Source organism: Myxine glutinosa, chromosome 6 (genome assembly GCF_964187855.1).
Source record: "Myxine glutinosa chromosome 6, kmMyxGlut1.1, whole genome shotgun sequence".
NCBI lineage: Eukaryota > Metazoa > Chordata > Myxini > Myxiniformes > Myxinidae > Myxine > Myxine glutinosa.
This window is the reverse complement of record NC_136266.1, coordinates 76,944,419-76,956,041: the sequence shown is the minus strand read 5'-3', so window position 1 is coordinate 76,956,041 and position 11,623 is coordinate 76,944,419. Positions and strand designations below refer to the sequence as shown.

At 45.4% G+C, this 11,623-nt stretch overlaps 1 protein-coding gene across 1 annotated transcript; it reads right to left on the bottom strand.

The window, feature by feature from the left end:
- Positions 1 to 2,583: 2,583 nt before the first annotated feature.
- LOC137413299 (thread biopolymer filament subunit gamma-like) lies at positions 2,584 to 7,270 on the bottom strand. The gene is made up of 8 exons (XM_068098691.2): positions 6,468 to 7,270; positions 6,291 to 6,351; positions 6,093 to 6,188; positions 5,828 to 6,004; positions 5,602 to 5,727; positions 5,246 to 5,466; positions 4,699 to 5,083; positions 2,584 to 2,818 (listed from the first exon to the last, which is right to left on the bottom strand). The coding sequence occupies exons 1-7, from the start codon at positions 7,217 to 7,219 to the stop codon at positions 4,702 to 4,704; spliced, it is 1,815 nt and encodes a 604-aa protein (XP_067954792.2). The 5' UTR covers positions 7,220 to 7,270; the 3' UTR covers positions 2,584 to 2,818; positions 4,699 to 4,701.
- Between the last annotated feature and the right edge of the window lie 4,353 nt (positions 7,271 to 11,623).

The following is an 11,623-nucleotide window of genomic DNA, read 5'->3' as shown; positions in this document are numbered from 1 at the left end:
CATTGTCATATTCACACATGCGCAGACGCAACACAGCAATTAGCAATGCATCATAATTGCCGCCATGAAAACGTGATAAAACAAGTAGAATGAGTAAGCAAACAAAGTAAAACAAGTAAAGTGTTCAACGAACTGCTGAAGTAAACGCTGCTCATGATGTCATCGGTGCACAACCTGAGATTATCAATAACACAAGCTGCACGACGTGATACGTACAATGAATGATGCCAAGGAAAAACGGTTTCACAATATACAGGGGTCTTTGAAAAATGAGAATCAACCAGAGCACTCCGCAACATTTCAAATCTCATGAAACATGTTTCCAACTAGAACGGCACTCAGTAGACAGCACACCATTGAGTGATGGCCATATCACTCAATGGTGAAAAATCACTTTAAAAATTATACTAGCCGGATCCGGATCCGGATCTTCACCAAAATTGAATCGATTCTTCCTTGTCACACACACAACATGTCCAACAAGTTTCGTCCAAATCCATCCATGACCTCTTGAGATATCCTGCTATGTATCGTTTTTGGCCCGATCTCCCAATGATGAAGATTCACTTAAAAAATTAAATAATTCTCATATCCGAATCCATATTGAGATCGTCACCAAAATTGAATCGATTCTTCCTTGTCACACACACAACATGTCCAACAAGTTTCGTCCAAATCCATCCATAACCTCTTGAGATATCCTGCTATGTATCGTTTTTGGCCCGATCTCCCAATGATGAAGATTCACTTAAAAAATTAAATAATTCTCATATCCGAATCCATATTGAGATCTTCACCAAAATCTAATCGAATCGTCCTTGTCAGACACCCAACCTCTCCACAAAGTTTCTGTCCAAATCCATCCATAACGTTTTGAGATATCCTGCTATGTATCGTTTTTGGCCCTATATCCCAATGGTGAAGAATCACTAAATATTCTACTAGTCGGATCCAAATCCGGATCTTAACCAAAATATAATCATTTCGTCCTTGTCACATGCGCTATTACTTGTCACGTCTATATCACATGTCACATCGATGCCAAATTTCGTCCGAATCGGTCCACAACTTTTTGACATATTTTTTCACAGACAAATGGACAGGCAAATAGACAGAGGTGAAAACATAACTTCCATACAACTTTGGCGGCGGAGGTACTGAACATTTCCAAATTCTGCATGCATATGGTATCCCTGAGTCGATTGTGAAGACTACACAAATCATGTGTGAAGATACCTCTGCAGTGGTATTACCTCCTGAAGGAGAGACTGCAACTTTCTAAATCGACAATGGAGTTTTTCAAGGTGAACCGCTCACCACCTACCTCTTTACCATTGCCTTGGACTATGCCTTAAGAACAGTGATTGAAAACTGGGATGGTTCAACTCTCTCCCAGCATAGAAGTAACAGATATACAGCCAAGCACATTTCTGACCTCGACTATGCTAATGACATAGCGCTCCTCTCAGACATGTTGAGCGAAGCTGAACTTGTCCCTCACAAGGTTGAAACAGTGCCAGGTCGATTTGGCTCGTACTCAATGCTGATAATACAAAGCATATGCACGTGAATCCTTCTGATCAGTGTGGAGAGCTACTTACTGTTGCTGGACGTCCAATCGAGAAAAAGACTTGTACCTCGGAAATAAAAGAGTGAAATACCTCGGCTCCTATACCAACATGCAGCGTGACTTTGAATGCAGAAAAGCTCAGGCTTGGGTAGCAGTTCAAGCTCTCCATAAACTTTGGAGATCTCCAGTTCACAGACAGAGTAAGATAAGGATGTTAAAACTACTGTTGAGGCGATCGATCCTTCTTTGTGTGCGAATCCTAGACCTTGACCCAAACATTGGAGAAACAACTGGATGGTACCTGCACCCGATTGCTTTGTAAAGTTCCAAATGTTTATTGGCAACACCATATCACCAACTGGGATGTGTATGGTCGTTTGACCCTCATCTCTGCTGTTGTGAGGGAACATTGCCTTCGCCTTGCTGGTCATGTGATGTGACATGAAGAACTTGCAAAGAAATTTCTAATCTGGAGGCCTAAGGAACCCCAATGAAGGGGTCAACCCATCACAACTCTTCGAGACATCATTGAGAAGGACACCAGCATGTGTGGCGTTGATTTGGTCAATGCTATGTCCAAGAATCTCATCCAATCTCATCAAGAAAAATCTCACCATGTCACTACAAAAAGTGAATGCCCAAAAATAAGAAGATGATCAAATGCTCATTCCCTATGAACTTCAAGCTTTTCTCTGCATTCGCAGGAAATCGCTCCTATTGTTTTACAAAACACAGGTAGCATGTAGAAGCACACTGGGAGCAAATCTACCATCTCCCATCTTCACCCACAATCAATCATTTTACCGTTGTTAACCCTCTCACTCATCGCAAACTTCCTACTTGGAGGTTTCCAGTGCTTCCTCCCCTCCTATCTTTCCTCTTTTCCTGTTCATTCATCCCCTTGCGTGTTGTGCACACCTGTTGCCACACTGCCCGACTGTTAGTTTATACCCCCTGTCATTTTCCTCTCCCATGAACCTCAATATTGGGGCAAATAAAACAAGACATAAATGTTTAGCATTGATGTGATATTTCATTTATTTTGCCTCCAGAACATCACAAGCAAAATATTTGAGCACATTTAACTCATTGGAAATGGTGATTTTAAACAGAATTGTGTTTTCCTCTTCCAGTTATGAATATTGAAAAAGGAACTGGATTGTAAATCTCTTATGGGTTTCATCTTCTTGTGGATGTTTTGACATGAAGAGTTTCTTCCAAGATTTTCAACTTTATCTGAGGGCAGTGCTGGGAAGGAAAAGAGAAAATAATATTTTACTTCCTGTACATAACATGATGGACCAAATATTTGTTTGTCAGTGTAATTGATGATATATCTCATCCACAACAAATACTTCAGCAAACTTTGTTCGAAAATTGTCTAATTATGGAATCTTCGAAACATATCCACAAGATATCTGACACGTATTGACTTACTGTGTATGAGAGGCCACAAAGGTTCGAGTTCGTAGAGTTCTTGCACAAATATCATGGTAAACAGACCAAGTGCATTGTAAAAACCACATTTGTTTTTACAATAATCATGCATTCTGCACAAACTCCCAAGAATTTTCTTCACGATTTTTGTTTCACTTATTTTATGACATTACCGACACTTCCAGGTCTAATGGGTAAAAACTAACCCCAACAGACATGAACTTCAGAGCTGGAAGCTATTAATAAGTCTTGATTATTACGTTGAGAGTGAATATTAAGCAACGAGCCGAAACCCGTGGAACATCCATGGAAGGGAGGATGTGGTGTATGGATAGAGTGTACCATTATGGATGGCATAGGGGAGCGCTCATGGGATCTTCTTCTTCCGTTAAGCTCCAATTTTTTTCTCTTTAAGTTAAGTCCAATCAGTCCTCTCTGCTCGAAGTGCTCAGGCCATGCCTTCCCGCTCTCATACTTTTATTTCCGTTCGGTGTAGAAAGAGATTGACATATCGTTCGTCTGTTTCAGCTCGTTATCTTTAAGCTTCCTTACGTCTCGCCACCTGCTACACCTCTCTGATTTGCGAGGATTTATGCAACGCACCCCGAGTATCGCAACGTCACTCCATTTAACTTTATTAAAATGACGATAAAGACGTTTCCTTATATATCCTAATTTAAAATACTAGGACGTGCCCGTACGTGGGTGCCCGTTCCTTGCCAAAAAAAAAAAAAAAAAAATTTGTGTAGGGGTGTGTGTGTGTAAACATCCTAGGGCGTGCCCGTACGTGGGTGCAAAAAAACATGCGTGCAAACAACAACAACAAAAAAAAACTTTGAAACCACGTGGCAGTAACGACCACAGAACCCCCCCCCCCCTCTATTTACATGAATGGTTTGGTCCATTCGCAACGACCAGAGAACCCCCCCCTCTATTTACATGAAATGGTTTGGTCCATTCGCAAAGCCAAAGCGAACGGCGAACGGCAAAATCGCCATAGCTCGGTAACTACTTGTCCGATTAATATGAAACCTTGAAAAGGCACATCCTCGGGTCCCCAGCAATATACCTGGCAAGTTTCAAGTATATCGGACCCGTGGTTGTCGAGAAACAGCGGTCACAGACACACAGACGTACACACAGACATACAGAGATTACTGGAATTATAGATAGATTCAAGGGAATAAAAAGACCATTTGGTTCACACCACCCATGTTCACACCACTCGACTGTCCAATCAGCGGACGGCTCGCTTCGCCTTCGCCCAGCAGAGGCCAATACGATGGCGTCGTAAGATGGCGTCGTATCGGCCGTTAATCGGATGCTTTTTGGCCCCAACGTCGGCTAATTCAGATTTTTCGAGTATGGCTATACGTGATAAACAAAGAGCGCGGTTCGTAGATCGTAAATCCATTAGTGCCGTGGGCATCTGGTCACTGGGTGCGGTGTAAAAGCGATAACAAAGTCGAGTCCTTACGGTATTATTATATAGATGTTTACCCATGTAACTTTCACAAATGCACTTGTACAAACCCCTGCAGGACCAAGCTGTTTTTCATTAATCCTTTGTCTTCTTCAATATTCAGTCTCATTAACAGGATGAGTCGATAATATTTATCAGGATAAGGAAGGAATTGAATAATCGTGAGAGCGATGTTTATTCTGATAATATGCTGGAGAAACATCAGTACCATTTATTGTTGAAGGACGATTGTGGTGTCGTGTCCGCTTGTTCCGTAACCACCACTGGAAGATCCACTCGCGCTCTTCATGGAGCTGCTTCTCTTCATTGAGCTGCTGCTATACGTGCTCTGTCCCCCGATCATGGCACTACCACCAGAGGAAGCACCTTCCATCACTGCACTAGTTCCACCACTGTAACCACCTCCTAAACCATAGGTTGTTCCACCACCTGCACAGTAGCTTGCTCCTCCACCTGTGCTGTAGCCTCCAGAAATGGCACCATGTCCTGCTAAACTGGTCCCATAGCCCCCGCCAAATGAGGTAGCACCACCAGAAGTTCCACTTCTGACAACAGTCGCATGAGCAAAGTCATCAGCCATTGCTGTCCTTACCCTGAAATGAATAACAGAACCCACAATTGGCAGGGAATCCATCAACAGCACATAAACGTGAGAATTTTACAAGACATACATGAAAATGTAATTTATTTTTTAGATAATCAAAAAAATATGTAGATTCGATTAATTTATCTGAAATACACGATGAAGAACATACATGGTCTCCTGTCCCTCGAGGAGCTTCTTGTACGTCGACATTTCAGCATCCAGAGCCGTCTTCATGTCCAGTAGCTGTTGATAAGTCACCAGCTGTCTCTGCAGGTCCACCTGGTTTCCCTCGATTTCCTGCTCATACCTGGTGTAGGTGTTCTGGAACTGGACGAGGTCAATGCTCTCCCTGTTCTGTAAATCGGTCAGTCTATCTCCCAGGGTTTGGTACTAGTATGGAGAGATTGGAATATAGAAAAGCACAACAAATTGTTTTTCTCAAAATTTTCAGAAAGATTATCTGCTCCAAGCCAAGATGTAAAGCTCACAATTGTACAAAATTATTCTGGAATAAAGAGTCCTCACTGTGGTAAGAAGCCTTTGGTACTCCACATTCAGTGGCTGCAGCTCTTTTTCCAGAGTATTAATCTCCTTGTCCAGAATAGAAATCTGCTCTGTTGTCTGGGTGGAGATTCCTTGGATCTGATCAATCTGCACAGGAGATACAGGTCAAGCAGTTAGTCCATTGGGGATAATGGCAGGATATTGAGAGGAACTGGGATTTGAAATGGTCTCAGATCAAGGAACCTACTTGCATCTTGCAATACATCTCAGCCTCTTGGACATTCTTGGTGACCACTTGTTGGTATTCCTCACGCATCACATTGAGGGCCTCGGTAAGGTTGACGGCCTTCAGGTTATCCACTTCAATCACTGATGTCTGTACTGGTCCAAGTCTGCCAAACTGCTGCTTCAGGTTGTTTATTTCCTGTGCAAGAAAAGTGAATGGAAATTATTTATTTATGGTCAAAAACCCTTTATTACTTTGCGACGTCAATGATTCTGAACCAGCTTACCTCAATTTGTGTTTTCCTCTGGAATGTGAGCTCCTCAGTCAAAAACTTAAACTTTGAGTCCAGGTCAACACGCATGTCGTTTGCTGCTTCAAGATCCTACAAACAAAGACAAGAAACACTGGATTATTTTAAGAAATATACATCTTCAGAATTTATTTTTTAAATTTGTTGAAAGGCTGATCTTGTGTTTTCACCAACCCTCTTCATGTTCGCAATGTCAGTTTCAAGTTGCATTCTCACTCCAAGCTCAAACTCGTACCTGCACAGAAACAACATTGAAACGATCACAATAATCATGAAAGTTAAAATAACCATGACCCGTTTTGTAAAAGCTTAAAGACAACAACCCATGTGTCTGCATTCAAAAGGTCTTACTTGGACTTGATCTCATCAGCTGTGGCTCTCAGATGGTCCACGTCGATCTCCAGGCGTACACGTTCCAGCGTCAGGTTGGACACCTCTGTCAGCATCTCAGTGACTTGTGTCTCCACATTCTCCAGATTGACGGTCGAGTCAGGAGACATTGGTACACCTCCAGTTAGATTCTTCAGGTCTTCCTCCAGTGTCTCATTCTCGATTGTAAGCTGCCTTACTTTATCTACGTAGCTGGCCAAGCGCTGGTTCAATGTGCCCAAGATGTTCTTCACTTCATCTCGGCTCATGTATGAAGGAACCATTCCACCTGCGGGGCCCAGAGTTCCAACCACGCCAGACATGCCTGCTGAGGTGATGGCACGGCCTGCAGTAAATGCTGGACTTGCCATGATACCGGGGCTTACACCCCCAATAAACCCACCAGCACCACCCCCATAACCGATCATTGGCACCCCACCACTAGCAAAGCCTCCAGAACCACCTGACGCACCTCCTCCATAGGCAGACATCCCCACAGCACGACTGGAAATGCCCATACCTCCAAACCCGCTCATTCCCATCCCAGCAGAGCCCACTCTGTAGCTTCCTCCCCCTACTCCAGAGCTTCCTCCCCCCATTGACAGGCCCATGGTTCCCATTCCAAGCCCCATTGCACCACTGCTGCTGTAGCCTCCATAACCGCTGGAGCCGATCATAGCGCTGGATCCACCGGTTCGGACAGAGCGGTAGCTTACGGATGAGTGAGAGGCCATTGTTGCTTTTTGCTCCACCAACTTCTCCCAGGTATTGCTCGACTGCAGATCCCATGGAATGCCTGGTGCTTTTATAGGAGCCCCAGCTTCATTCAAAATGCATTTGTGACAATAGATTAGGCATGCTAGCGTCACCTCCATGTGATCATGTTTGTTTGGAGAATTGTTCCAAGACGCCTTGGATGAGCACAATGCTGTCATTCCCTGGCTGAGAAACACTCACACCTTACCCCCCATACATTTTACACTCACACCTTACCTGCCATACCTTTTCCTCTCAGGTACGCTGCATTGACATTGGAGAGGATTTGACAAAGAAACAGAAATGAGCTTCAATGTTCGGGTTAGGTTAGGATTGCAGTATGGTGACAAAAGCAAACAGCCATTGCCACTTTCATATTTCATAATGAAGTTGGATTTTCTTTAAGAAAATGAGGTTTTGAAACAACAAATGATTAACGTCCATCACGGACCTTCAGTAGATTAAGTGATTATTGTATCTGAAATATATTTGTTCATACAACAGGCTTTCGACTTCGATTAAATCCCTTTCTACTTTGATTGAAACCAAAGTATGAAATTACTGTGGTTTATCCTTCTTTTTCGTAAAAATCTGCTATGAGGATAACGATATTGCCGTTTGGTAAAATGTTTGAGTAATTTGTTAATTTTGAATATTTTTTTTGGTTCACGAGTTATCAAGTGACCACTATATTCGTCATGTGTGTGCGTCTGTCTGTCTGTGTGTCTGTCTGTCCGCAGCATAACTACCCGAAGATATCATCCGGTCTTGATGAAACTTGGGTGGGAGGTTGATATCATGATCTAGTTGTGTCCTGCCTGGAGTGGGCGTATAGCGCCCATTGTGGGCGAAGCCACGCCCGAAAAAGATGTCTTTTTAGGGGGTAATCGAGTTCAAGCTACATCTTCTCCGAGGGGTTTGGTGGAATCTGAGAGGAGTTTCGATATTTGGTTAGGCCAATGTCATGTGTCTGGTCCCACGGAGCTCGATTTTTAATTTTTTTTTTCCATTTTATTATTTTATTTATTTATATATATATATATTGTTGCGGTTTTGAGTCTGTCAAGTGAGTGTAATAAAAGTTAAAGTCTGTCCCCCATAGTTAGTCACACAAGCAACATGTCGCCTCGCAATAGTATAGTTATGTCTGAGTATTTGTGAGCTTAGTTCCCTTCCAGTGTTAATTCTGCATTGAGTAGGAGCCAGGGAGATAGGCCCTACTTGCCACCGATTTCCCAGCCACCCTAGCCTCGATCATCCTATGTCCGTAGCCTCAACCCCTTTTGCGTTAACATTGGTTCATATTGGGCGAGTTAACACGAGGCAGGCAGAGGAGGATCGGGGTGGAGTCGAGGCGGGGCGGCAGAAGCGATGACGGTAAGCACCAGCCGCCAATCAGAGCTCAGAGGGAGATGGCGGCAGCGTGGCGTTAGAGGGCGTGGTGAGAAGAGTCTGGTGAGTTCCAGAAGGGTCGGGGGGCATAGATATAAAACCCGCTGCGCAAAGCCCTTGAGAGGACTTGCATCGGAGGGCTAAGAGGACTTGACTTGCTGCGAGAGACAGAGAGAGAGAGAGAGAGAGAGAGAGAGAGAGAGAGAGATAAAAGAACTCGTGTTGTACTGCCTGATGAACTTGACCATTGCACGAGAACGCGCGTGCTAACCAACACCAAGTGTATTGAGGAAGAGGAGTTGGTCGCTACATATACGCGGGCACAGCCAGGCGCGTTTATAACGAAATAGCGCATTTCAGCTGTGCGAGGGAACGAGGCTGAGTAACCGCCAGCCGTGCTTAAGTCCGCCCGCTACCGTTCCGCCCCATCATCTGCTTGTTCGAGAGACGCGCTACGAGTCCCTGCCTTCGCCTGCCGCCATCTTCGCGGGACGTGCCGGGGACCGTGGAGAGCTGGACGAGGACCATCTCTGGACGCGTTGGGGAACACCTGCCCATCTGCAATCCCCTGTGTGAGTGTGAGTGAGACGGGCCCGTTGTCCCAGGGATAAGTTAAGACTGTTTAAGGCTATCCTGTGTCTCTTCATCCTTGAACTTGTACATATGTGTGAGGAAAAATTAAACCCTTGTTCTTTATTTCTGATTCGATCGTTTCTGTGATTTCCTCAATTGACTAAGCGTGGCACGAATAATCGGGTTCCACTAGTTAAGAATGCATGGACCACGTGTATGCAATCCGCTCGGTGTACTAACATCATACGTGGTTCGTGCGAGGCTTGTTCCTCACTCCCAGGGCAGCGTGGGTACTTAGATACGAGTGAAACGTAGTCCCGAAACCCTACGCTGCGTGTATCTGGGAGGGACGTAATAAGTCTCGGTTCCACCAGGCCCAGTAAAGACAAGGGGATTAATCCCCCCTTGATAAGGGGAAGAAGGCCGGCGTAGAGAACCGCAACAATTGGTGTCGGGAGTGGGATTTGGAACCTGGGACAAAAAATTTGGGACTAAATTTTGGACACCAATTGTACATATTGGCCACAACAATTGGTGTCAGGAGTGTGGGATTGGACCCGGAGTGCGCTTCACGCACTTGAAATTGCGAGTGGACGAAATTTAGTTTTAAAATCCAAAATTAACTTTGTGCCATGGCTAGCCAAAGCGGTCGAATGCCGGTGGGGGTAGATAAGGTAAAATGAATGACCCAGGACCGAGAGGGACAGTTGGTAGTAATGGAAGCAGAAAAGGGTGCGGCAGCAGGGGAAGAAAATGGCGGCACTTCGCACATGGCGACGGGGGCTGCGGCCGCTGCGCAAGTGGGGGTTATGGACATGCAATCCTACATGGCGCAACTCATGGCAGAAATGAAAAAAATGAGTGACAAATCCACAAAGGAAATGAAAGAAATGAAGGGTGAATTGAAAGAAACCATTAGTGCCCAAAAGGCTGAAATTCGGGGAATAAATACTACCATAAATAAAATAAATGGGAAAATGGACATCCAAGAGAATGAAATGAAAGGATTGAGGGACGAAGCAAGATGTAACATGGGAAAATTTGAAAGCAAAATGGGTTGCCAATTGAAAGAAATGGGGGACAAAACCACCCGGGAATTTGAAAAAATGGGAGTGGCGTCGAAGAAAGAGATAAAAGAAATGGGGGAGGACATAAGGCGCGGGTTGAGCAGGGAAGTCGCATTGGTACGCGACGAGGTGAAGCAGTGCGAGGAGCGCGTGGAGAGGGAGCTGAGGAAGAGCACGGCCAGATTACATGGGGGTATAGAGGAATTGACTCGGGAGGTAGAAAAGCTGACAGTGGGACAGCAGGAGTTAAGGGAGCAAGTGGGTAAGAACACGGACATAATAGGGGGGCTGAAAGCAGCACAAAGGGAAATAAAGAAAGAATTGATAGTGAAAAAGAAGGAATGTCAAATGGTACACGAGGGGCTGACAAAGAGGATAGATGACGTGGTAGAGACGTTGGGGACAAGGGAACGAGAGGTCCCCATATAGAGACGATCAGGGTGGTCTTAGAAGGAGAAATTGCGGGGGCGCACCGGGAGATAGAAGGGGTGAAACAAAAGTTGGAGGAAGTAGAAGAAGGGATGAGTGAAATTAAAAAGAGACGGAGGGAGACTAAAAAATAAATAAAGGAGGAGGTGATGGAATATGTGCAAGGTCTGGGTTCACATCGTGATGACGTGCTTGCTAACCAAATAAAGAGTAGGCAGGTGGCGGAGGAGAAGCAAGGAGGAAGAAGCACCAAGGTAAGTAGCGATATTGGCGGAAATGTGTATGGTGCGAGGGGAGGTTCGATGAGCTTGGGGTTTGGAATAGACCCGGGCATTCGTGAAAGGCCGAATGTAAGGTGTGTGACCGCCACAGAGGGCGTTGAGAGAGAATGTGCACATGGGTGTCCGACAATGGGGTGTGCGAAGGTGTTTGTGAGCCGGGGTGTGCGAGTATGGAATGGGTAGCGGGTTGCGAAGAGGCGGCCCAGGCATCGACACCGACCGGAGTAGTTTTTAGTGGGATGATTAACGCACACGGGTCCCCGGGGAATAGTGTAATATGGGGGCCCGAATGGTTCGGCCCCGCATTAACCCCGCAAGGAGCGGCGCACGGGGTCCGACCATCGGGCGGCCATAAGGTCCCGCTCGCGCCATATGACGGCAAGAGAGATTTGAGGGCGTATCTGGTGCAATTCGATCATGTGTGTAGGGGTAACGGTTGGAACCCGGATGAAGGTTGGGTACACCTAGTGGCAGCCCTGTGCGGCACGGTGGCGGAGGTCCTAACGGCTTTACCACAGGTGCTATCACCTTGCCGGACCTCCGTGCGGCCCTAATTAATCGTTTCGGCGTTGAACAGCAGAGCGAGCTTGTTAAAACTCAGCTCGCGATGCGAAAAAGAAAGCCCCAGGAGACCATCGGG